Genomic DNA, 22,701 nt, shown 5'->3' with positions numbered 1-22,701 from the left:
TGCCTCCATGACCTGCCCTGGGTAGCGTTGATGACCTAGGATTCTCGGTGCTATGGAATACCGTATTTACTACTGCGTTCACCTGGGTTTTATATTTCTTTGCATTGATATATCCCTGTTAGCAGTCGTCAATCGCCTTGTATTAAATAACATGACAGCCAATTGCTATTCAACTCAACCCACTCGTTGGCACGGAAGTCTGCCATTGTAGGTGTGGTCCTGTGTCTGTACATGTAGCTTCCACAAGTCTGCTCTCGCCCCCTCACCTTCCGCTATCTGCATTGAACCTTCCTCCGGCACTCCCCAAACGTCAGACATGATGTCAGTCCAATTAAACACCCCCTTAGAGGTACATCCTTACTTCCGTACGAAAGTACCAGGGTGCTCAGCAAACCAGCAGGCCCATTAACCTTGTATTCCCAAATAACAGAGAAGTTCACCATCAATCAATAGAAACCAAGCCCATGTACAATTAATCAGTAGATGGCAAGCTCTAACTCAGCAGGTGGTGTGGGTTCGAATCCCACCATGGGCGTCAACAATTTCTTTCTTTTTTTTTGCCCTTTTTACTACTTACATATCTTCTTTTAACATCATCTGTTGGATATACATGAGCTGTCACATGGCCTAAAGCTCTTTGTAACTTTCAATTCTCCTTGATACAATTGTTGGTCGAATCCCATTTCATTTGGTGCATGGTTGTGCTGGATGTGACCAGCGCCGGGTGTACTCAAAATCTGCCCCATATGAATGCATCCCAGCTGCACCGACAAGAACGCGCAATCTGTCCGGCAATATCAAGGCCACGTCCGATTGGATTGGCACCACTGCGCTTCAAGCCCAAGATTAGATTCATCCCGAGATTGAGCCTCTTTCTTCATCTTTCTTTTCGCCCTCAACTGCTCTCTCTGTTCCATTGGCACGCCACCTTTTGCTTCACGCTCGACCACTTCTCGCTCAAGCCTGAGGACCTTCTGCCTTGTACTCTCGATTTCCACCTCGTGGCATGTCTCTATAAATTGCTCCAAGTCGTGTTCCGTCGCAAATGCCACCCAGCCTTTCTCTCCCACCTTTGGCCACGGGAACTGTCCTGGCTCCTGTCCCTTGAACCGTAAGCGCAAGTATATCGGGGAGTGTGGCCATAGATATCTCGCGGCTCTCGTGTAGGCGCTCAAGCAATGGGGGAAGCTGGGCATGTTCCGCGGGCTCAAAGGTGGCGGCGAAATCCGCCTTTCGGGGTGACAGTGCGGTGCAGGCCATGATGGATCGCATGTCCTGGTTTTGCGCCAGGAATTCCCGCAGCACGGGGCTCAGGAGACCTTCGAGCGCCGCCAGCGTCATGGCCGCGTCGTCCCCGGCGTTGTGGCCGCCGCCGCGCTGGAGCGGGCAGATGGCCCAGCATCCGGGCAGCGCAATCTCGGGCCATCGGTATCCCAACACCCGCAGTGTATCTCGAAGCCCAGGTAATGCTTTCTTGGGATTGACTGCCTTGCCCAGATCACGCACGTCGAGCCAGCTCGCGAAGTGCCGCGCGACGCCGCTGAAATGACGGCTCATCCAGTTCCACTCGGCACGGTATTCGAACAAGACCAGGATTAGCTGGTCCTTGCCGCGGCGCAGGGCGTCTTGTTTGTAACCCTGTATGAGGGAATCCATGCGATGTTCTAACGTTTCCAGGGAGCATTCCTCTTCCCACAATCTAGATGGCTCGCTGGTCGGCATATCCAGGTTTCTGTGGGCGGCTCGTCACAAATGCTCCTCTTCAGCATCGTAGATTATATTCAGACTTTTTCCGGTAACCTGGCCACGCTCAAGGAATTCCTTAAGCAACAATCGGTCGTCGGGTGTTCTATTCGGTGCTCTTAGATCAGGGCTGTATGCAATACCGACTTGATGAAGTACCTCGACGGGCTTTTGTAAGTATTCTGTATCAATTGCCACGAACGCGCAGCGATCAAGTAAAGATAGGACCTCCTCAGTGTGCATTATTCTATTCAAGAATAGGTTGCCTATCACGGGATGATCATCAAAGGACGTTTGGGAACCCATCGTGGAACTGATGATATTTCAAGGATAGGAGCGAGAGTTTGATGACCTCAGATGGCTAGAAGTTTGTTTCTCTGTAACATGCAAGCTCCGAACCAGGCTATTACGGCTTGGGCTCGACGAGTGGGTGTGCGAGATGAAGTGAGGTGTGTGGAAGAACGATGAACAGGGAAGGACTGTACCTCATGTGCTATGTAAATGAAGATGCCGGAGATAACGCGACATATTAAGCTATCAAATTGGCTGACATATGGAATCATAAACGCCTCCCTTCGTGACAGCTTTCTCCGTTGATTGGTTACCGAGCCCAACAGCAAGCCTATATCAATTACCTTTTCTCGGTAATGTTTAACGTGTAGATTGGGACTGCCCACTGTATTGGACTCTATGCCGAATCCAGGCAAATCACCAGTCAGTCTTTTAGCACCAAGATGTAGGTCCGGTATAAGACGCTTCCAGGCTACAATTCACCCCGAGTCAAATGCTACTTGGCTATCTAAGTAACGTCGACTTGGATATCTTGATACAAGCCTAATGTACCTATATCAAGCATATAAAGGTAGGATGTGGATATCAAAGTCGCAGTGTTTGATCGCGGGATGTGGTGCCACTTTTTCCACCAATAAGTCAGGGGCACCCTCACTGCCAAGCCAGGAGGAGATCTAGACCCTGCTGCCAAGAGTATAATATCCTTTCCCGACTGACCTCTAAGTTGGTCCTCGCTTCTCGGATGGCACTCTTTATCCGCTCTGGGAACGCCGCATACGGCAAAGGGTTGTCATGTTCCGGCTTTCTCTACCAAGTCTGCTTTTGCCCTTCCTCCGTTTCCCCGGATTTGCATGTCAATCTGGACCCATAAGATGGGCCCGCATCCTGCCCCAGTCTGTGCAGGACCGGACCAGGACCCAATTACTGCGACTAGCAGGGATCACGAGCTTATTGCAAAGTCACAATGAAGATCTTCGCCGCTGCAATCCTCTTGATCGGCGCACCTGGTGCTCTTGCAGCGAGTCGCACCTCTCCACCGTCCGGGTGCCTACACGTCGCCAAATCCGGCGGCCAGTACACCAGCGTGCAGGCTGCCATCAACGCGCTCTCGACCTCGTCCACGGCGGACCAGTGTGTCTTCGTCAACCAGGGGACGTATACTGAGCAAGTATATATCGCCAGCCGCGCCGCCAAACTCACCATATATGGCTACTCGACCGACACCAGTTCGTATGCGGGCAACAAGGCGACCGTGACGTTCAACAAGGACGCCAAGGCCGCGGGCAACAATGACAAGAGCGGTACGCTCCGGGTGGCTGCTGCCAATGTCAAGGTCTACAATCTCAACGTGACCAACTCTTGTAAGTTTCCTTCCGGTGACACAGAGCAAGCATCCAAGACAGGTGTGACTCACACGAGACTGATCGGACTTAGTTGGAAAGGGTTCTCAGGCTATCGCACTCAGCGCACAAGCTAGCAGTGGCTATTACGGCTGTTCGTTCTACGGCTTCCAGGATACGTTGCTCTCTAACAAGGGGAACCAATATTACCGAAATTGCATGATCATAGGCGCTACCGACTTCATCTTCGGTCAAAATGCCGCGTCTTGGTTTGAGCAGTGCGACATCCGAGTGCGAAATGGAGGATACTACATTACTGGTAGGTTTCTCGTCTATCTGCAGACCCTGAGAATCAAGTGACTAGCTGACATTGAATCTACTATCAGCCAATGGCCGCAACTCCGCATCCAACCCCTCATACTACGTCTTCAACAAGTGCGATATCCGCCCCGGCTCAGGCGAATCCGTCGGTACGGGCAGTTACTACCTGGGCCGGCCGTGGCGAACATATTCACGCGTCGTCTTCCAGAACACGGCCATGAGCAACGTCATCAACGGCGCCGGCTGGCACGACTGGAACGGGGACCCTAACCTGGGCAATGTCTACTACGGAGAGTACTCCAACACCGGGGCCGGGGCCTCGGGATCCCGGGTCGGCTGGTCCAAGAAGTTGAGCTCGGCGGTGTCTATCTCGACAGTCTTGGGCAGTAGCTACGCGAGCCAGCCGTGGTATGACGGAGCGTACCAAGGGGCGGCTGCAGATGAGCCGCTGCCGACGTCCACTGCCACAATAACGGCTACACGGGCCAATACACCGACAGATGCTCCTGGGAATGGTGGAGGGGTATGTGCAGCTTTATATGGGCAATGTGGTGGACAGGGCTTCTCTGGGCCATTCTGTTGTTCTTCGGGGACGTGCAAGGTCTCCAACGACTGGTATTCTCAATGTGTCTAGATAGCCCAAAAGCCAAGCTTGGTCAGAACCCTATCGCATTATTCTGATTTGATGTTGAGACATCATTAGACGATAGCCACACATCCTTGAACCGAATTGTATCAGGATGAAGAATAATGGATTTTTATTGTACAATTGCTTTCGGCAGTAGGCGAGCTACCAGCCACCCCATCCTCAGAGCATACATCCAATGCTTAGTGAGTACGCCTATGTATGGGCGGGCCAATTGCCAGCCGAATCAACAGGATCAATGTTTTGGTTTCCTGGGTACCTCAGGTGCCTTAGATAGCAGACAACCAGATGTGTACGTACCTCACAGTTATTGTGGCATTAACCCATGAGGTACCGTAATAGGTAGTGTGAATCATGGGCAAGTGGTCCTAATCAGGGGACCAAAGAGCTCCTCAGGCAGAACTTGGTTACATGCCTGAAAGTTACTGCCTGGTTCACAAAACCAACATGGGAAATCTCTGGATAGCCAATCAAAAATCAGAGATCTCGAATTTTTTATTTTACTATCTGGCTTCACCTTTGGGATGTTACTGATCTGGCCAGCTCCAAGCTCAGATCCTGGAGTACAAATATGTGCCCTCTCTCCCACCAAGTTCCAGACTTCCCTTCTTCCTCTTCCCACATCCAAAATTTTCCTTCCAAACCAAGCACACATCCAACTTGCCTCTCTTACTTCTTCACTTTCGACCTCAACCTTCATCCATCATGACACCAAGTCAACTCAGCAACCACCATCGTGCTGTCAACAACATACAGAGCACACTTCATCAACATTCCTTTGCTCTGCCATCGACCATGCAGTCAAGATAAGTGTTCCGTTTTCATATTTCATCTCCCTTCATTCTTTCCACAGCTTGCCAATTTCCTGATTCTTTTCCATCTCATTTTTTCTACAACTGACCTTACCTCCCCATCTCCTCCAACATCCCAATCCTTCCCAACTGCCATCCCTTGTTCATCTTCCTCACTCTTGGGTCTCCCTCATCTTACCTCTTCACTCTCACCATATTATCCATTATCACCATCCTGGTCGAGATCATACATCGATATCACATCCGACATCGCCATCTCGTCCTACATCGCGCCATCTCGTCAGCCTCCGCCATCTCGCCAGCCTTCGCCATCTCCTCCAACAATCCAACCCTTTCCCATTCCCTTCCCATTTCAATTTCATTACCTTTCAACTGGGCCTTCGGGTCAAGTTCCTTCGGGCGGGATTCTCAGATGGATGGCGGGGCCTCTGAAACAGGCGCTCAGCAAGACCCGGGCAGTGCATTGCAAGGTCTTCTAGCGTTTCCGCTCTTCGTGAGCATGCCCGGCCAACGGCTCCACACTCTCCTCATTGTGACAAACTGCACTCTGCTAGGATACCGTGGTCTTCACACCCGTTGGCGTCCGGAAGTGTCACCAGAAAAGAAACAAGTCGCTGGTGGAGCGATAACCAGGTCTCCTCCAGCCTGGACAACTCCCCACTGCGCGCCTGGCCATTCCACCTCTCGGTTTTCCTTCACGGGAACTCTGGGGCTGGCTTTGTCGGATGACCCACCACCACATGCACAAAAAGCCTCGACGGCCTGGTTTCAGAGAAGCAATCAGATGCACCTCACGATTTTCTCCCACCGTTCGAACCCCGTTCCGATTCAAGCCGACGTCGATGCCTGGCCATTGTCTTATGCCCAAAGCTCTGGCTCCAAATCACATAATGGCACGGAACAACCTTCACCAAAAGAAACCCCCCCTCCTGTGATCCGACTGTGTAAAGAGCGGGCCTCTGCACATTGTTCATGTTACCATGCTCTATGTACAGCCCATTGCGTCACGTCTGCACTGCGAGGTGCTCACTTGTATATCACCGTGCAGGTTTGTATGTCCGCTGTGGGGCTGCAGGCTTGCACGACCGGCCTGGTAGCTTGACTGGACTGTCGCTCGGTCAAAATGGAGGCGCTTGGCTTGCGGGCTGAGTGTCAAATTCTTGGAGTGGTAGACTTCGTGTGCTATCGGGATGGATGGTGGGCAAACTCCAAAACAAAAACATTTTTTTGTTCATTATGGTTGTTACTTCGCGCGACGCCATGGAGAAGAAATCCTCGTGTTTACTTGCTTACGTTTCCAGACTTTTTGTGCCTCTCAGCAACTGTCAGTTGAGAAACAAGTGCTGCGCAAACTCTGAGATTGGTGGTGACCGAGATCTTGTCTGGATTTGCCAAAGGTCAACAGATGTCTAGTTGTTGACTTCCGATGATTTTTCAACTTGACTATCAGAAGGCTCCCAAACCAAACAAACATTGCTGGCATCCTTTGGAAAGAATGATTGGAGTTTTCTGCATGGTGCTGGATCTGATCAGAAACCTACTGACGCGCCAGTTATCTTCAAACGCCTGAGCTCATTGAAGATTCATTGACTACCTAGTAATCTCAGAATTGTTGACACGGTCATCTCCCTACGTTCTGCTACTTGAAGATGGAAAACAAGCTAACCATGAAGCAATGCAGATTTGAATAAGCCTTGCAATATTCGCAAACCAACTTGATCTCCAAGATCCCCAAGAAACCACGAGATTTAGCTGATCAACAATCACAAGTTCTTGGTCGCCGATCTCGCACCAGCAAGATACAACTGATCCAACTCCGCCGCCGCCGTCTCGTTACTGACCCGCAACCTCAAGAACCGCTGATCCGTGACCGCCTCATCATACACCCAAGCATTCGACCCATTCGCAAACACATGGTTATACCCGACCTCGTTCCCATACTCGAACAGTTCTCCCAGTCCCCCTCCATCGCAAACAGCACCGTCAACGGATCCCACGACGGCCGCGCCGCGCCGTACGTATACCACAGATACGCCTCTCGGACGGGGTCCTTACCAGCGAGGCTTTCATCCCGCATCAACCCCGTCCCCGAGAAGACATTCCCGCCCAGCTCTCCACCAGAGAACACCATGGGCGTCAGGCCGCGCCACGAATTGATGACGTGCACCGCGAGGGCCGGGTCGTCGCCGAAGAAGTTGAACTCGCGGCCCGACGGGTACATGCCGCCCATGACGACGAGGCGCTCAACCTTGCGGCGGATGAGCTCGGTGCCGTTGAGGGGGGAGATGGAGTCCGCGGTGGAGTTGAGGAGACCCGAGAGGTTCTCGAAGAAGCCGATGGAGGCGATGGTTACAGAGTTGTCCGCAGCGGCGGAGAGGGTGGAGCGGTACAGGGAGACGGGGTCTGCGGCTTTTTCGGCGTTGCTTGGGGGCCATGGAAGCAGTGGTTGGTGAGAAGAAGAAGCATTGGAAGTAGGAGAAGCGAAGTGGTACGCGATTTTGCTGGCGTACTCGCCCAGCTCGTACGCATAGGTGTCGAAGAAGCTGCTGTTGGCCAGTGGCCGCACGATGCCGATTGGCACGTCGCCCTTGCCGTAGTGAGCGAGGATGGCTGATGCGGCGAGGGCGGAGTAGGTGGAGCCGACATTGATGTTGACGGCGAGCAGGTTCACGTTTGGCGACGTGGCGGCTAGCAGCAGGGCGCCGGCGTCACTGTGCGAGGAGGTCAGAAATAATGTATTTAGATGTGTAAGACGATTGGCAGACTTACTCGACGTCGCTGAAGATATCCGTGTCGATGATGAGGTTCCTGGCTGCCGGGGCGCATGCGGCGATTGGCACCGCCAAGATATGGAGGGCGCTGCGAAGGACCTGTGTTGACCTCATGATGGGCTGGTCTGCGGCTGATCATTCAATAATCTCACTGATTTTGGAATTTGGGGTGATGGTGGTGATGCAGCTTCATATACTTCGTGCATATTGTCGCTGATTTCAGAAAATTGGCTGCACCCCTGTCCTTGCTCGGCTCCGAACGTTATCGGGAGCGGGGTCATAATATCATCAAATCGCCGGAGATGCTGCCGGAGTATGCCGACCGTGACATTGCGAACACGTATTGCACCGACTTCCGGGAGGATGCGAACGTGCATTCTTGAGTTACAAAGTCGCGGCAATTCAAGAAAGCCAATTAGGGCGTGGTTGCGGTAGTGCTGAGCTTGAATCGTCGATCAAAGTCTGCCTTGCTGGTCTGGTATTCTTGGGAAGTCATCCATTTTCTTGATTGAGAATTGAAGTTCCATAGATCTCACATCTATTGAGGGGTTCTTTTACCTTGCGATGCTGTCTTCGGATAGCTTCGTGGTGGGATTGCAATACTCATGTTGACGATATGCCGCCCGGATGACCCCACCAAACGGTTAGCTTCAGTGTGTCCACCAAGGTGGTTTTGGGTCGACATCCGATCCGAAAGGGGGGTTGAACGGTAACCCAACTCTCCCACCCAATTGCGGATGGCATCGTGGTGCGACACAATTGACTTGTCAGATTTGGCGCAGGTGGAGAAGAGACAAGTGTTCATGCCTGCCCAAGTCAATTGATGAATGGTCCGAAACCGGGCTGTAATCACAAAGTCGAGATGAGCTGTCTCCTTGCCATGTTCAATCAATTGAGTGCGCAGTTGCTACCTAATCTAACGTCCAGTCTAATGCGCCTAGCGGCGTAAGAAGTGTATTTGGGACTTTGGGGACTTGGATAATGCGGCCGGTAATGCGGGCGTTACCAGACGCCACATTCATCCGATCAATACCTTGCGATCATTTGCCATGTGCGCGGTAAGAGCGGTTCCATCGGACATGATGTAACTGCACATTCCGACCTTTTATGCATGCCGTAATACGTCAGCGAGTTGGGCTGAGACGGCCGAGGAAGGATGTAGCGAGGGAGGAGGTTCAAGAGAGAGAAAGAGAGCAATTTCCAGTCAGTCGTACTTTGGCCAGATTGATTGATTTGGAATTGCGAGTGGTTCTGGTTTCCAATCCAATCAAACCTACTTGTGATCACCTCCGGAAGTTTGGGGAAATGAAAACACGCATTGGCAGTTGCAGGTAGCCGGCAATCTAAATCAATGCGCCTGTGCCTACCACACACACACATGGTCTGAAGTCAAAATCGGTGTTTGTCTTTCCTGTGGCTTGGACTTTTCAGCTCTGCCTCTGCCTGGACTGCAGCCTTGATGGCTGGGAGAGCGTGAGGGGTGTGGATGGCAACCTAAATCCAACGACATCAAATTGATTTTAATTCGACCACAACCAAAATTAGGCATCGTTCGCCCTCGTCTTTCCTCCAACGTTACCCTACTGTTTACATATCTAGATTTCCAATTCTTGTTTTCGGCTTCTTCGCCCGACCTGTTCCTTTCGAGCAATTGATTCAACTCACGCGACTCCGACGGCGTCGGAGGCCAAGCCTTCGCATCTCACATCATCGCCAGCCGCTGTCGGTTGCGCCCAGTCCAAGCAGCAATCCCCGGTCACGCATGACTCCATGATCAATCACATTGAAGGCACCTTGCTGATTCTCATCGTCCTGTAAATACGTCAAGATACTTCCAGCACCTGTCCGACAGGCCTGGCACCAAAGAATGGCCGGCACGTCGGGGAGTCATCGCCTGCATTTCATCATGCCACCGGGCCTTGAGAGATTTCCCCTCTTCTTCAGCTTGCCCTACGACATTCGGTACAAGATCTGGAAGGAGGTCGTTTACGTACCTGGAATCCATTTCCTCAAGTTCGAGGCTCCAAGGACGCCGCCACGCCGCCCAAACTCCGACGAGGATTCGGACCGGGAGGACGATGATGCCGCCTCTTCCCAGAGCTCACGTCGCCAACCCAGGGAACGCCAGAGAGACGCCACCCCGCTCTACTCGGCCAACCTCAAGCCTATCTACCCCTTGCCTGCCGCCGATCTTTCGTACTACATCACGGCCAACAAGAACCTGACCAAGCTCTCGTTGTCGTGCGGCGAAGCGGCCGAACTGTTGCGGATGTCGACAAACAAGCCCGGGAACCTAGTGCTGGATAGCGCCCGTCTCATATCGCTGGCAGGCTCCGACGATGTCATCTGCATCGATTACCCGGATCTTAACTGGAGCCGCAACCTGGGCTCTTGGGCCAGCAAACTAAATCAGACACAGCTCGATTCGGTCCGCCGCCTGGCCGTGAAGTACCACCCCGAATGGGACGAGGACAGGCGTCGCTGCCGACTCTGTGGCAGGGTACACGGATCGGTTAAGCCGCACGTTCATCACCACTTGTACGAGTTTGCCGCTCTGTTCAAGAACCTCGAGAGGTTCTACTTCATCGATTATCACACGATCCGCAGATCCGTCTCCAAGGACCTATCTCGACTGAGCCTAGACAACGAGCCACGATGGCCTGGTCCTAGTTCCGGCCACGGTATTGCCGGTGGCCAGAAGTTTCTCAGCGGAGGCAGGACCTACTACGAGCTCGACCCCCAGGACTGCCAGCTGAACTCTAAGGTCTTCGCAAAGCTGGACTGGGTGAGGTCAGAGTACATAACGTACTGCAAGGCAGACCCCGAGCGACACAGCAACCCCGCTAAGGTCAAGTTCTGGGTCTTGGGGTGCGAATGGGACTACGAGCAGCTGGAGTATCGGCAGAACGCAGCACACCTGGCCAAGGGTCGGAGCCCGCGCCGGAAATCGCATACGAGGGGAAACGCGCAACAAGCAGACATCGCGAATATGATGGAGAAAATGGAACTGAACGGGGACAAGGGAGGGCATCGGGATTTTGAACAGCCGGCTGGACTTCCAGTCCAATTCGGCGGCAACAACGATTCCACCTATCAATTTGAATTTTCTCTCAAACCGAAGGCGAGGATGACGACACATCCCGGCAGAATGGAATCACCGGGTAAGAAGAAGTGAAGTAGGATACAGGGAGATTGGAACTTGCAGATTGTTAGACCTGCCGCTAGAGGAAGATTTGACCGGACCAGCTCACACCGCACTTTTGAGCAAGTGCTATTGAGCGGAGCGAAAAGGAGTTGGAGTTAACCCAGGTACATTACGGTTTATGCTTTATGATCAGAATACCCCCAGTTAATTAGATGATCAAACGGTCGGTGAAAAGGACTGTCGAAAAGCATGGCCACTACAAATCGATTGCCTTCAGATTTCGCCAACCTACTGCTGAGATATTCTATTTGTGTGCGAAGTCAAACCCTTGAGCTTACCACTTTTATCAACAAACCTGCATCAACATGGCTGCCGCGATTGAGAAGTCATTTGATATTTGAATTAAAGTATACGGCATTTAGTGTATTTAGTATTGACAATGTCTCTTTGTCCAGACGCCGTGCTATTGTAAAACATCACCCCGGATGCGGCAGATTCGAACTTTGGTCTTTGTCAAGAGACCTCAACGAGGTTTCGTGGCTTTCCTCCTTGTCCCGATGATGCTGAGAATGGTGATCATTGATATTGTGTGCAATTTCATGATAGAATCCTATAACACCTACATAGAGGAGGCAAAACACCACACGGCTTGATATTATGTCCACAGCAGATCTTCGAAAGTACCGCCAGGCCGGAGTCTTTCTACCCCACTATCGCGGTAATAGGGCATCAGCAGACCGCGAGAATGCCAGGGGGATAGTGGCGGATAAGGGGTTTCTCTTCGTCAAGGAGCTCGGCGGGGACAAACTCTTTCTCGTCCAGTCGCTTGCCAACAACCGGCTCTACGTCAACAAGATCTTGGTCCGCACCGACGACGATCAAAATGGGGATTTTAAAACCCAACTCCCGCCTGAGCTTCGGTTTTCTATAGTAGGTTGCGTTTACTACTTGCTGCGTCGCACCTTCGTCTCAGAGGTCGCTTCCGAATAGGCGGTGGCTGACTCTCGGTGGTCTTTTACGTTGACCTATTTCGCTCTCCTGGTGTAGAGACAAACGATATTTGAAAATGCTGATAAATAATTGATGCGTTATAGATCGGGGCACCTGGACCCGGGAACGTTCAGTTTGACTACCTCATTGACGAAACTTATTTCACAAAGCTCGACTATTGGAAGAGGTTAAATGCCAAGGCCTACTACTTATACTTTCAGTAAGTCCTTCCTGCATTCGTATCTATCCTCCAAGTGCTGGCATCATACATACCGCCAGCCACCAAAGGAATTATATTCTCCGTCCCTTGTTTTGCTGACCAGCCTCCCGCCCCCACGCAAAAACAGATTCGCAAACGGTGGCACCCTCGAGCAACTCATCGAAAAGTACCGCGAGCTCGGCGACGAGGTGCCCGAGCACTTCATCTGGCACGTCGCGGTCGAGCTCGGCGAGGCCCTGAAGTACCTGCAGCGCGGCGACCAATCCCTGGGGCGCCCCCCGCGCCGCTGGCCCCGAATCTACCACCGCGACCTGGTGCCCAACAACGTCTTCGTCAACTACGCGCCCGTCGGGCAGTCGCGCGGCAACCGCGGGACCGTCAAGAACGCGTTCCCCGAGATCGTTCTCGGCGACTTCGGCCTCGCGGCGGACCTGCTGCCGTCGGTCCACTTCGACGACCCGGGGCTGGCGGGCCACCCGGCTAGCAACCGGCCTAATGACTGGGAGGACGTGCACTACTACGGCGGCATCCTGCGGCGCTTGTTCATGGCCTCCATCGACGAGGACGACTACTTGAACCCCGATGTCATCACGCCCGAGCAGTTCACGGTCCGGGCCGCCAACACACAGGGCTTGCCCGCGGGCCGGCGGCGGTACTCGGCCACGCTCGAGGCGTGGCTGCAGGTGTTTGAGTGGCCGAACATGGACAGCAGCGATATCGAGCAGAGTCAGGGTCAATGGTGTCTTGGTGCCAAACTGGGTAAGCTATATCATCTTTTACATGAATGATATCTACCATACAAACGCAGCATCCCTTCCAAACCCCAACGGAAACCTACCTACCGCGAAAAAAAGATCCAACATTGCTAACTTCCTTCCGTCGCACGCCTTCCAGACCCGCCAGCCCACCGTAGCCCGCCTCCTCGACACCCCTGCTCCCCACCGCGCGCGCCGAGCTGCGGGCGCACAGGCTCCGGATGCGCGACTACGAGGGCGACAACGACGTGTCGTGGACCAAGCAGCCCGAGCTCATGCCGTACGTGTACACGGACGAGGCGGACCCGGACCTGCGGGGGCTGGACAAGTGGTCGACGACGCGCGCGCTGCCGCGGCGGCTGAGGGAGCACCGTCAGCTGAGGTTCATGGAGTGGCCGGTGCCCTACCTCGCCGAGATCGACGTCAGGGTCGACGTCTCGAAGCCGAGGCCGCCGCCGCCGCCGGGCGGAGGCGGGGGAGGGGTGGGGGTGGGGGTGGTGGCGGTGATGATTCGGATGAAGACGGGGATGAGGACGAGGATGGTCAAGAAGAAGAAGAGGAGGAAGAGGAAGAGGAGGAGGATGATGATGATGTTCAGGATGCAGAGTACGGTGTGATTGCAAAGAAAGGCGTGGTTGAGGTCTCAGATGATGACGTGGATGTACAGATGGGAGGGAGCTGAGCGTGGGATCATACGGGAAAGAGTCAGTGTGGCATACAAGACAATGAGAAGCAACAGGGTATTTGTAGACGAAAAAGAGGACAAGTACACTTATTATTGTAAGATCCAAGTACGATGATGCTCACTGTACAATGAACCAGAAGACTGGTTGGTGTATGAGTGGCAGATGGAAAGACGTAAATGGGAAAGACTGCAGGGAAGCTCAGTTGGAAGGGCATGCAGATATGCAAAAGAGTAGAAAAAATAAAAAATAAATAAAAAGTAAATGACCACGACCGGAATCGAACCAACAGGCTGTTTATTTCAATATGCTCCCCCAGGTACTAGTTTTGTCCACCCAATGGATCGTTACAATCTTTACTTTACAGCTAGGCCACCAGACCCCATGATCAAAGAAAAGAGCATCTATTAGGAATCATTAAGGGCAGGTTTAGCTACCTAAAGAGCTTGGAGGACAATGGACAGTAGCTAGCAACATACCTTAGGTGGGTGTTTGTGTGTGCCCCACCGGGCTGTAGGAACATTCAGGGTGAGGTGTTCGTGGTGATGGCTGCTGTAGAGCTTGCTACCAAGGGAAAATAGGGCATGAGCTCCCCTAAAGCCATCTGTAATGCCTGTGTAGCTGCGTCTTATCTGAAATGCTAGCCCTTTGCCAGGCAACTAAAACGTTATTTCTGTCCCCTTCGCTTTGTTGTTACCTAAGCCACTTGATGCTTCAGGGCAATCACGACAAAGTAAGTTGGACCCAGCATAAACAACTGCAGCTATGACATCTTGGCTGGTGTATTGCTTTGTGTAGCACATAACAACGTCCCTCGGTTTGGCAGCACAATGATGTCCCCCCAGAAGACCGGGCCTGTAGCCCTTGACGATGCCTTGGGTGATATACAGGTCACTTCATCAATCACAACAATTCTTGTGGCACCAAATTGGAGTACAGTCTTCCAGTCTTCAGGAATCTGCATTCCCATGTCCTTGCCGTCTTCGTTGTCCCTTGATCTTTGAAGCACTGGACTTCCAAGTAAGGCCGCTAAGCAAGCTCAGCAATAAAGTGCTTCCAATTTGCCTTGTCTTTTTAGATTCGTTGTCATTACTATGGCGTATCTACATGCTTCATTTCCGAGTTGCCGACCCGCCGTGTTTAGATGCCGGGAGGCTTGAACTCCTTCTTAAGCTGCCCAAACCCAACCTGCGGCTTGTACTCCTCAGGCTTGCTGCCGCCAAAGTCATACACGGTATAGAACAGCCGCAGCAACGGAGCCCCGAACAGGAAGAACCCGTCGTCGTTGCCGTGCTCGAAGGGCGGGTAGCACGCATCCTCCCGGTGCGCGAACCCAGGCCGCGCCAGCTGGTCGCCCGTGAGGACGATGTCGCGGTACTTGTCCGGGCTGCCCGCGGGCGCGTCCGGGTCCGGGCCCGCGAACGAGAAGGTCACGGACCAGGTCGAGTTGAACTCGCTGCAGAGCGGGATGTGCTGGCCCGTCATGATGGCCTCAAAGTCCCACCCGATTGACTGGTACATCAGGTACGCGTCCCACGTCGGCACGCTGATGGTGCCCGCGCCCGTGTCGAAGACGCCCGTGGACTTGGTCTGGCCCTCCCAGCTGCGGCTCCGGCCCGCGGGCTGGCCGTCGGCGCCCTGGTGCGAGCCCGAGAACTTGAGGAGCGGGGCGCGCCAGAGCTGGTACTCGCGCGCCGCGACGTCCTTCATGACGGGCAGCCACGTCATCTCGCCGTCGACGTACGTGTCCTCGCGTGATCCGCCGAAGGTGAGGGCGCCGCGGCCGGGCTGGCCGTTGGTGTCGTTGAACTCGGTGCCGAGGTACAGCCCGAAGCGCGGCTGGGCCAGGGCGCCCTCGCTGAGCAGCGTCTCGGGCACCGTATGCGTCGCGCCGACGCTGATGGTGTCGAAGGCCAGGCCCAAGAAGCCGTCGCCCGGCAGCTGCGCCCACGAGCTCTCGTCGGCGTTCAGGAAGGTCTGGTTCCAGGTCGCGTCGCCGGTGCGGAAGGCGTCGCGCACGCCGGGGCCGGCGATCTTGCCGCCCAGGTAGCCGATGCTGCTCGAGTTGCTGATTTGCTCGCCCGTGGAGGAGCCGTCGAGGTTGTAGCCTACGCGGGGGAAGCTAATATTGGGTGTTGGTTTGGTATGATATGACGCTTCGCGGAAGATGCGATGCGCGCTTCAAGATGATGTGTTAACTCACCCGCTGTAGTTGTTGCAAGCGCCCTGGGCGCATTTTTTGTCCACAATCCACGTCGACGCGCTGCCCGTGTCGAAGCGCAGGAAATGCTCCTCGGCCGGCGTGCCGGCCTCGACGCTGACCATGGCGTAGCTGTTGCGGTAGGTAATAGGCATCTCGATAACACCGGCAGCGGTGGCGGCCTGGGCCAACGCGGCGGCGACGAGAGCGTAACGAGTGGAAGGTGCCATGTCGACGATATCGGTATTAAATTTGATTAAAAGAGTGTCAGTGCCGGCGAATGGGCTGTTGCTATGCGGAACGAGTGAAGCAAAGCAGTTAGTGGTTACCAATTAATCCTTCAAAACAGGACGGCATGTGCATGCTTTATGTAGTTCATGCGGGCCCGGCAGCTCCGTGATGCGTCCATCAATAGGGGCGCAACCCGGCCGACATGACCGGATAGATCCTAGCGGCGCCACTTGGCAGGAGCTGCGCCCCACGGAAAAACCTCTTTTGGCTGCCTGTCCGGTCCTGGCTGGTCCTAGCGGTGCCGGCAAGTAATTTTGCGACGCTATTTCTAAAACCAAGCCGAAACGTTAGTAAATACGAGGCCACTAGCCAAAAACCAGCAGAGCGGGTGCAGGCTAAAGGGCTGCTAAATAAACCTGAATTTTTCCCTTTAGCTCTTCTCAATCTAATCATACGAGGATCAGTCTGTCTTTTGGCACTTCATGGTCTCAACTACTAAAAACTAGCGACGCTCCTGGATATGGGTCTGTATAGTCTAACGGCTCTCTCGTATTCATTCGTTTGACCCAGGCTAGTGGGTTATGGACCATTCAACATCCATACCACCTTGAATATCAGACAATGACCCTATTCTCTTGTAAAGTGTGACAGCCGCGCCTCTTTCACATAGGACATGAACTCTTTTCTACTTCCAACTCCTTACCGACGGACATGCTATCAAACAATACAGCCATGGCGCTGAGCCGCACAGATGGGCTCCGGTGATGGGCTCCAGCTTTCTTATTACGGCGCTCTCATTGGCCAAGTCCATGTTTCGAGCGCCTGCATCTGCATCTCACTGGGCCTCAAGTTACGTCGTGATACTGCTCTGGCTAGGCTAATCACAATGAATCTCACCGACATGTGGCTTCGGATCACGGTATAAGTGCTGCTGGACGTCCAGTATCTAAAGGAAGAAGATATCTATCTATTTATATAGTATGTATCAGCGCGGCAATCCCAAATTTCGTCATCGTATCTTCGTCCTTCAGGTCAGCGACCTATACTCGCACCCTGGCAACACACAAAGCATCATGGGCAAGAATACACAATAAGGAAAAAGTTTAAATAGCCAAAATCAGTTCATCATGAAGCACAGAGCCACAAACGCCGCCACAACCGCAACATAAGTGGCAGACTGATGGGTCAACTTTGGAACCCCGACGGAGCTTGGGTTCTTCGTGCTCGAACCGCCTTGTTGTCCCTGCCCCTGCCCATCATTTGCGGCAGGGTTGTTGGCACTATTCCCGGAGCCGTCTCCACCGTTCACCGCAGTCGTGAACACCGGGTCAGCGGTACTGTCCACGGACCCGTCCCCGCCGCCGCCACTTGGGGCGGCCGTGACGGTGGCTTCCTGTGTCTGTACGACCGTGGTCGGCTTCTGCGATACGGTGCGCAGGACGGTCGTGGTCTTCGGGTGTTGCGTAGAGGAAGTAGGGTGCGTCACGGAGGTGTGTTGCTGCTTCTTCGTCGTCGTTCTTGTTGTGGACGACGACTGCTGCGACTGCTGCGGCGGCTGCTTCTGCTTCTTGGGATCGCAGAACTCGACATGCGGCCCGACGAGGTCCGACTTCTGCCCGTCCCTGCACCCGCGCCAGCCCCACTCCTTGGCGTCCCGGCTGCCCTCGAGCGTGAAGGAGCCGGACTCGAAGACCCAGATCTCGTAGCCGTAGGAGCCGACGAGGAACTTGTCGAGCTCGAAGTGCTCGTGCCGCGCGCCCTTGAGCTGGTACTGGCTCTTCTGGCTGTGGTACACGAGCACGTTGCGGTCCGGGTCCGCGGCCCAGAGCCGGTTGAGCGTCTCGTCGACCCATTTGGATTTTTGTCGTCGTCGGCCTTGATGATGCCGAAGATCTCGTGGACGATGTCGGTCACGACGGACGTCGCGATGCCAAGGATGTTGAGGGCGGTGCCTTGGCGGGTGGCGTTGAGCGTGTCTTCGCCGTTGAGTGTTGGCAGTGATGATGTTGCAGCGGTTGTCGTTGCGGTGGCTTCTGCTGCACTACACCGAGCCAACAGCGTCAGAGGGAATAGGAGTTGTATTAGTTGCATGTTGGATCTTCGGTTTGATTTGATGAGATCCGAAGTTGAAGTTAGATGTGATAAAAGGAGGTTGCTGTGAGGGATATGCTTTTTATAATGTCACCTCGAGCGGCTGAATTGCCCCCATGTTGACGAGAGGTGTTGGATATCGGGTATTTCCGCCGGCCCTCATCCTGCAAGGCTGAGTGCCGCCACCACCCCTCAAGCGTAGTACTTTTGGATCAGGCTCCAAGACGCCCGGCTGAAAGCATAAGTGCTACTCTCGCAAGCCTTTACAAGGGCCCCGGCTTCAGCCTGGCTATGCTAGGCTAAGCGTCTTTTCTTTTTCTTTGCTCCAAGTGAGACAAGCTATGAAGGCCTCAACTTGCGCACACTTGGGGACGACCATTGCATATGGTATGCAGGTACTGGGGACAACATCTTGTGTGCCCGAACATCCAAGTCTCTCAATGTTGGATATGCCATGACAGTAAAAACAAGCGCTTTCGTCGAATCATCCGCCCCTTTGGCAGGAATTTACCCCTTTACTCGGCTGCAATAGCTGTGCAGCTGCATCTAATTGTAGGTATGCACTGACTTCACGAGGCACTTTATCTCGGTTCGGTGTATGCTCTATATATGGCTGTGCTTATTGCGTTTGTCTAGCTAGGTTTATACCCGCTGGCTGAGGCTGTCCTGTATCGAGGGGGGCGTGACGCTCAAAATAGTGCTGTGGTGGCTGCGGCTGTGGTGGATGGTGTGATACGTGCTTGTTGAGGGCGTCTGTGGCACTTGCTACATGCCCCCTACTCGGCAGGCCCAGCTCCAGATCAGTAAAGATAGGCCGGCTGTAAGCCGTATGCTGACCATCCCAATTCATCAATAAAACTCGATCTGCAGGGGTGTCCTAACCAACCAGCACTTTCTACACTTGGCTTACCTGGAGGTTCAGCATGCACTGCCTAATCTGGTTAGGTCCTTACTGATCTTGGGGCCCCCGCATAAGCCTGGGGTTAGCAGATCGAAATCAGCACCCCTCGTGCAGCCCAATCTGGGTATCCTTCCTAGTGTCACGTGATATACCATAGACAACACTTCTTGCATCCCAACGAGTACCGAAGAGCTTTCCACCGAGGCATCTTGTATACTAAACAAATGGCTAGCGTCACAGGGCGATGGGGGGTAAGAGACTATTGTTTCTCAGGCATTTGTAAAATGCATCGAATTATTGTCTTCGCAATAGGCGTTGGGTTTTGTGTAGCTATTTACTGGGGCATAGGTGTGCTGTCCAGAGGTCATTAGCTGCTTGTCTGTAGGTCCCACTGATTCCTATGCTGCTAAGTACTGGTTGGTTGCCACGGCTTTCTGGATTGTTCACAATCTGATTGTTCGCGGCCACTGCTGGAAATGTGGGTTGTTCGTGTCCAGGCAAGGTGGTTTCTGGGTTATGAAATTACTGCTCTTGGTTTGATGTTTGTACCTGCAGTGATCTGGCGATGCACTCAGTGCGTGCTCTGCTCTACTGGTCCCCAACAGATCACCCTACCTCTCTACCATATAAATTACCTTCCATTCTCCCATCCATTCTCCCACTTCCATCCTGTCCGCATCAGCCTAGCAGATTATATAGGGTTGACCGACATAGCAACCTTCTCCCTCATCGCAAACCTCTTTGCATTTTCTCATCAACGTTCGCTAGAATCACTCTCTCTCTTCGTTCATGGCCAAAACAACCATTCTCTGCTTTGTCATTTGCTAGATCGACCTGCCTCATCACGTTAGGTTGAAACAACTTCCTCTACTTTTGTCGACATCCAACTCAACAACATCATTTCATCTTCATTTGCGACATATCTTGTCCCTCGAGAAAGCAAAACACGCCAGTCGTTGAGGGCAGCATACATTTCGTTCTTCTCCTCCAAACTGGACTGTTCGTCAATTCCACCTGGCTTTTCACACGGCGTGAACGGCCCTCACGACCTCTACCATCATTTCATCGACCTCCTTCCATTTGCTTTATCACTGTCCGCAAAATTACTCGTCGCTTGAAACAACAACGGGTACGAATCAAACCACCAATCCATGGCAAAATGGCTCGCGACAATAAGAGCACCGACAAGGCATTCCCCTGGAAGCAAGACCAACGCTGGCCGAGCAGCCAACGCCACCTGGCCGTGCGGTTCCTAAACGGCACCACTGAGCAGAAACAGCTGGTAAAGACTGTTGTCAAGGAGGACTACAACACCATTCCCATGCACATCCGCTTCACCTTTCTCCGGTCCCACTCCACCAGCGGCTCCGACATCCGGGTCAAGTTCACCAACTCGGGTCGGTCTTGGTCCCTAACCGGAACGACGAACCGGGAAGAGGAACCTCACGTGGCGACCATGGCGCTGAATCTGAACGGGGAAAAGGAGGAAGGGAAAGTCGGCACCATCCTGCACGAATTCGGTCACGCGCTGGGCCTGAGACACGAACATCAGCACCCCGACAGTGGCCTGGTTTTTAATCGCCGCTTTCTGCGTCAAGAGTGGACTGATGAGTACATTCAGAGCCAGTGGCTACCGTATGGCATCGACAAGCGAAGAACGGAACCGTACGACAGGTACTCCGTCATGCACTACCAGATCGACAAGGAGGAAACCAAGAACCTTCGAAAGTCGATCAAACGAAACAACTGTCTGTCAGCAGGTGACAAGGCCCGGCTCATGGCCATGTATCTGGAGAAGGAGGCAAAGCCCAAGGTGCCAGCACCGCCCCAGACTACAAGAGCAACAACAATCAAAAAGACCAGACCCCCGTTGGGGGAAAGATCCATACCAAAAAAGTCCATACCAACAGCCACCGTCAAGTACGGAGGCAGGGAGTACGAGTATGCGACCGAGTATACCGACAGGAAGGGCCGGAAGAAGAAAGTCACCCCGTTCCAGCAGAAGTTGATGCAGTGGATCCTGACCTAGGTGACGACCTCCTGCGTGTAATATTACCAACGAGCCAGAAGCAAGACCGGCAAAACGAGATGCCCAATGTGGATCGGAAACTGTAAGAGTAGGAATTTGCTTATACGACACGGACCACCGGTGGCGGAATGTTCGTTCTAGAGGATGGTGCTTGATCCCGTTGTTATGCTTCGAGGGAAGATGCCGGGCTTGGCTGCATGGAATAAGGTGTAGAATATGGGTGGTGGATCGGTGTACGATATGAGCGATGGGTTTCTTTGATATAATGACGGTAGTGGTACTGATGTGTATGGGCTTGTACCTGCGACCTGGAATGTTGCCATCCACAGAGCTACAATAATGCGACAATGTATTCAATACCTCCTCTACATTCAAGATGCCCTGTATTCAATAAGTTTGCCCCACCTCTCCAGGGTACTTATTCCCTTTACTTTCTCCCACCTCCATCCTGACCACATCCCCTTGGCAGCCTACGTGACTTCGACCAACATAGCAATATTTGCATCGCTCCAGAGGAGAAAACGCATTCTGTACTTCCTCCATCTTCTTTCCCACCTACTGAGTTGACTTGGCGCAGCATTTGCTTCTTCCATCAACATCCATCTCGACACAACATCATCTCCCCTTTACCAATCCGACCTGTTTTTCATTTGCACCTGTTTTCGTGCAAGCCGCAACATTCCTCACTTGACGAATCAAACCTACGCGCTTCAATTTTCCGATCGTCAAAAGACGTCAAGATGCCCCGTGGTCATCCAGGTGGATTTCGGGTGGTCGGCAACGACATCCACATCCACATCCCCAACACGGTTCCGGATCACCCTCCCTCGACGCCAGGGAAGTATTCGCACAAGGTCGGTTGGACGTACGACACGCCTGCGCTCACCATGGGCTTGACATCACACCAGTCATACTCATGGGGCTCACCAAAGCCGTCTAGTGGCACATCCGGGTCGCCCAGCAGTGCCGCCTCCTCTAGCGCTGCTTCTTCCAGCGCAGTCTCTTCCAGCGCCTGGTCTTCTGGTTCATCAGTTTCTTCTGACTCGTCTGGTCCGTCCGTTCTGTCTGATTCGTCTTGGTCGTCTGGTTCGTCCGGCTCTTGTACGTCCGACTCTCGAACGTATGGATCCGGCTCGTCCGAGTCCCGCTCGTCTGGCTCGAGCAGTTCAGGGTTTTACGGTACCAGTTCCTTCGGTATCAGTCTCTACGATACCGGTTCCATCGGAGCCAGTTCTTGGGATACCAGTTCTTGCGACACTAGTTCCTTCGGTAGTAGTTCCTGCGACACCAGTTCTTACGGTGCCGGTTCTTGGGATGCCAGTTCCTGCGAAACCAGTCCCTCCGGTACAAGCTATTGCGATACCAGGTCCCCCAGTACGTATGCTCACATGACCGACCCTTGCGGTACCGATGCTTGGGATGTTTCCTCTCGCGATACCGGCTCTTACGATACCAGTTCTTCTGCTACCAGTTCTTCTGCTGCAGACTCATCCTATACCGACTCATCATATGACGCGTCGTCCTATACCCCA

At 53.3% G+C, this 22,701-nt stretch overlaps 10 protein-coding genes across 10 annotated transcripts; 5 read left to right on the top strand and 5 right to left on the bottom strand.

The window, feature by feature from the left end:
- Positions 1–957: 957 nt before the first annotated feature.
- On the bottom strand, positions 958–1,656 carry PG997_001485 (uncharacterized protein; the record flags this gene model as incomplete). Its single annotated transcript, XM_066805800.1, has 1 exon — positions 958–1,656. One exon carries the CDS (start codon positions 1,654–1,656, stop codon positions 958–960), a length of 699 nt encoding a protein of 232 aa, XP_066675573.1.
- Positions 1,657–2,998: 1,342 nt separating this feature from the next.
- PG997_001484 (uncharacterized protein) lies at positions 2,999–4,446 on the top strand (the record flags this gene model as incomplete). The annotated part of the gene is made up of 4 exons (XM_066805799.1): positions 2,999–3,395; positions 3,469–3,693; positions 3,761–4,218; positions 4,435–4,446. 4 exons carry the CDS (start codon positions 2,999–3,001, stop codon positions 4,444–4,446), a joined length of 1,092 nt encoding a protein of 363 aa, XP_066675572.1.
- A 2,470-nt stretch (positions 4,447–6,916) lies between these two features.
- On the bottom strand, positions 6,917–8,038 carry PG997_001483 (Inosine/uridine-preferring nucleoside hydrolase; the record flags this gene model as incomplete). The annotated part of the gene is made up of 3 exons (XM_066805798.1): positions 6,917–7,188; positions 7,209–7,864; positions 7,923–8,038. The coding sequence occupies 3 exons, from the start codon at positions 8,036–8,038 to the stop codon at positions 6,917–6,919; spliced, it is 1,044 nt and encodes a 347-aa protein (XP_066675571.1).
- A 1,753-nt stretch (positions 8,039–9,791) lies between these two features.
- Positions 9,792–11,099, top strand: PG997_001482 (uncharacterized protein; the record flags this gene model as incomplete). Its single annotated transcript, XM_066805797.1, has 1 exon — positions 9,792–11,099. The coding sequence occupies one exon, from the start codon at positions 9,792–9,794 to the stop codon at positions 11,097–11,099; it is 1,308 nt and encodes a 435-aa protein (XP_066675570.1).
- Positions 11,100–11,726: 627 nt separating this feature from the next.
- On the top strand, positions 11,727–13,067 carry PG997_001481 (kinase-like domain-containing protein; the record flags this gene model as incomplete). The annotated part of the gene is made up of 3 exons (XM_066805796.1): positions 11,727–11,999; positions 12,164–12,279; positions 12,407–13,067. 3 exons carry the CDS (start codon positions 11,727–11,729, stop codon positions 13,065–13,067), a joined length of 1,050 nt encoding a protein of 349 aa, XP_066675569.1.
- Positions 13,068–13,255: 188 nt separating this feature from the next.
- PG997_001480 (uncharacterized protein) lies at positions 13,256–13,651 on the top strand (the record flags this gene model as incomplete). Its single annotated transcript, XM_066805795.1, has 1 exon — positions 13,256–13,651. One exon carries the CDS (start codon positions 13,256–13,258, stop codon positions 13,649–13,651), a length of 396 nt encoding a protein of 131 aa, XP_066675568.1.
- A 1,206-nt stretch (positions 13,652–14,857) lies between these two features.
- PG997_001479 (uncharacterized protein) lies at positions 14,858–16,147 on the bottom strand (the record flags this gene model as incomplete). The annotated part of the gene is made up of 2 exons (XM_066805794.1): positions 14,858–15,839; positions 15,921–16,147. The coding sequence occupies 2 exons, from the start codon at positions 16,145–16,147 to the stop codon at positions 14,858–14,860; spliced, it is 1,209 nt and encodes a 402-aa protein (XP_066675567.1).
- Positions 16,148–17,265: 1,118 nt separating this feature from the next.
- PG997_001478 (uncharacterized protein) lies at positions 17,266–18,239 on the bottom strand (the record flags this gene model as incomplete). The annotated part of the gene is made up of 2 exons (XM_066805793.1): positions 17,266–17,932; positions 17,998–18,239. 2 exons carry the CDS (start codon positions 18,237–18,239, stop codon positions 17,266–17,268), a joined length of 909 nt encoding a protein of 302 aa, XP_066675566.1.
- A 2,060-nt stretch (positions 18,240–20,299) lies between these two features.
- PG997_001477 (uncharacterized protein) lies at positions 20,300–21,169 on the top strand (the record flags this gene model as incomplete). The annotated part of the gene is made up of 1 exon (XM_066805792.1): positions 20,300–21,169. One exon carries the CDS (start codon positions 20,300–20,302, stop codon positions 21,167–21,169), a length of 870 nt encoding a protein of 289 aa, XP_066675565.1.
- An 817-nt stretch (positions 21,170–21,986) lies between these two features.
- On the bottom strand, positions 21,987–22,675 carry PG997_001476 (uncharacterized protein; the record flags this gene model as incomplete). The annotated part of the gene is made up of 3 exons (XM_066805791.1): positions 21,987–22,321; positions 22,383–22,610; positions 22,672–22,675. The coding sequence occupies 3 exons, from the start codon at positions 22,673–22,675 to the stop codon at positions 21,987–21,989; spliced, it is 567 nt and encodes a 188-aa protein (XP_066675564.1).
- Between the last annotated feature and the right edge of the window lie 26 nt (positions 22,676–22,701).

Source organism: Apiospora hydei (genome assembly GCF_038363865.1).
Source record: "Apiospora hydei strain CBS 114990 chromosome Unknown utg000002l_segment0_segment0, whole genome shotgun sequence".
NCBI lineage: Eukaryota > Fungi > Ascomycota > Sordariomycetes > Amphisphaeriales > Apiosporaceae > Apiospora > Apiospora hydei.
This window is presented reverse-complemented; position numbering and strand designations above follow the sequence as displayed.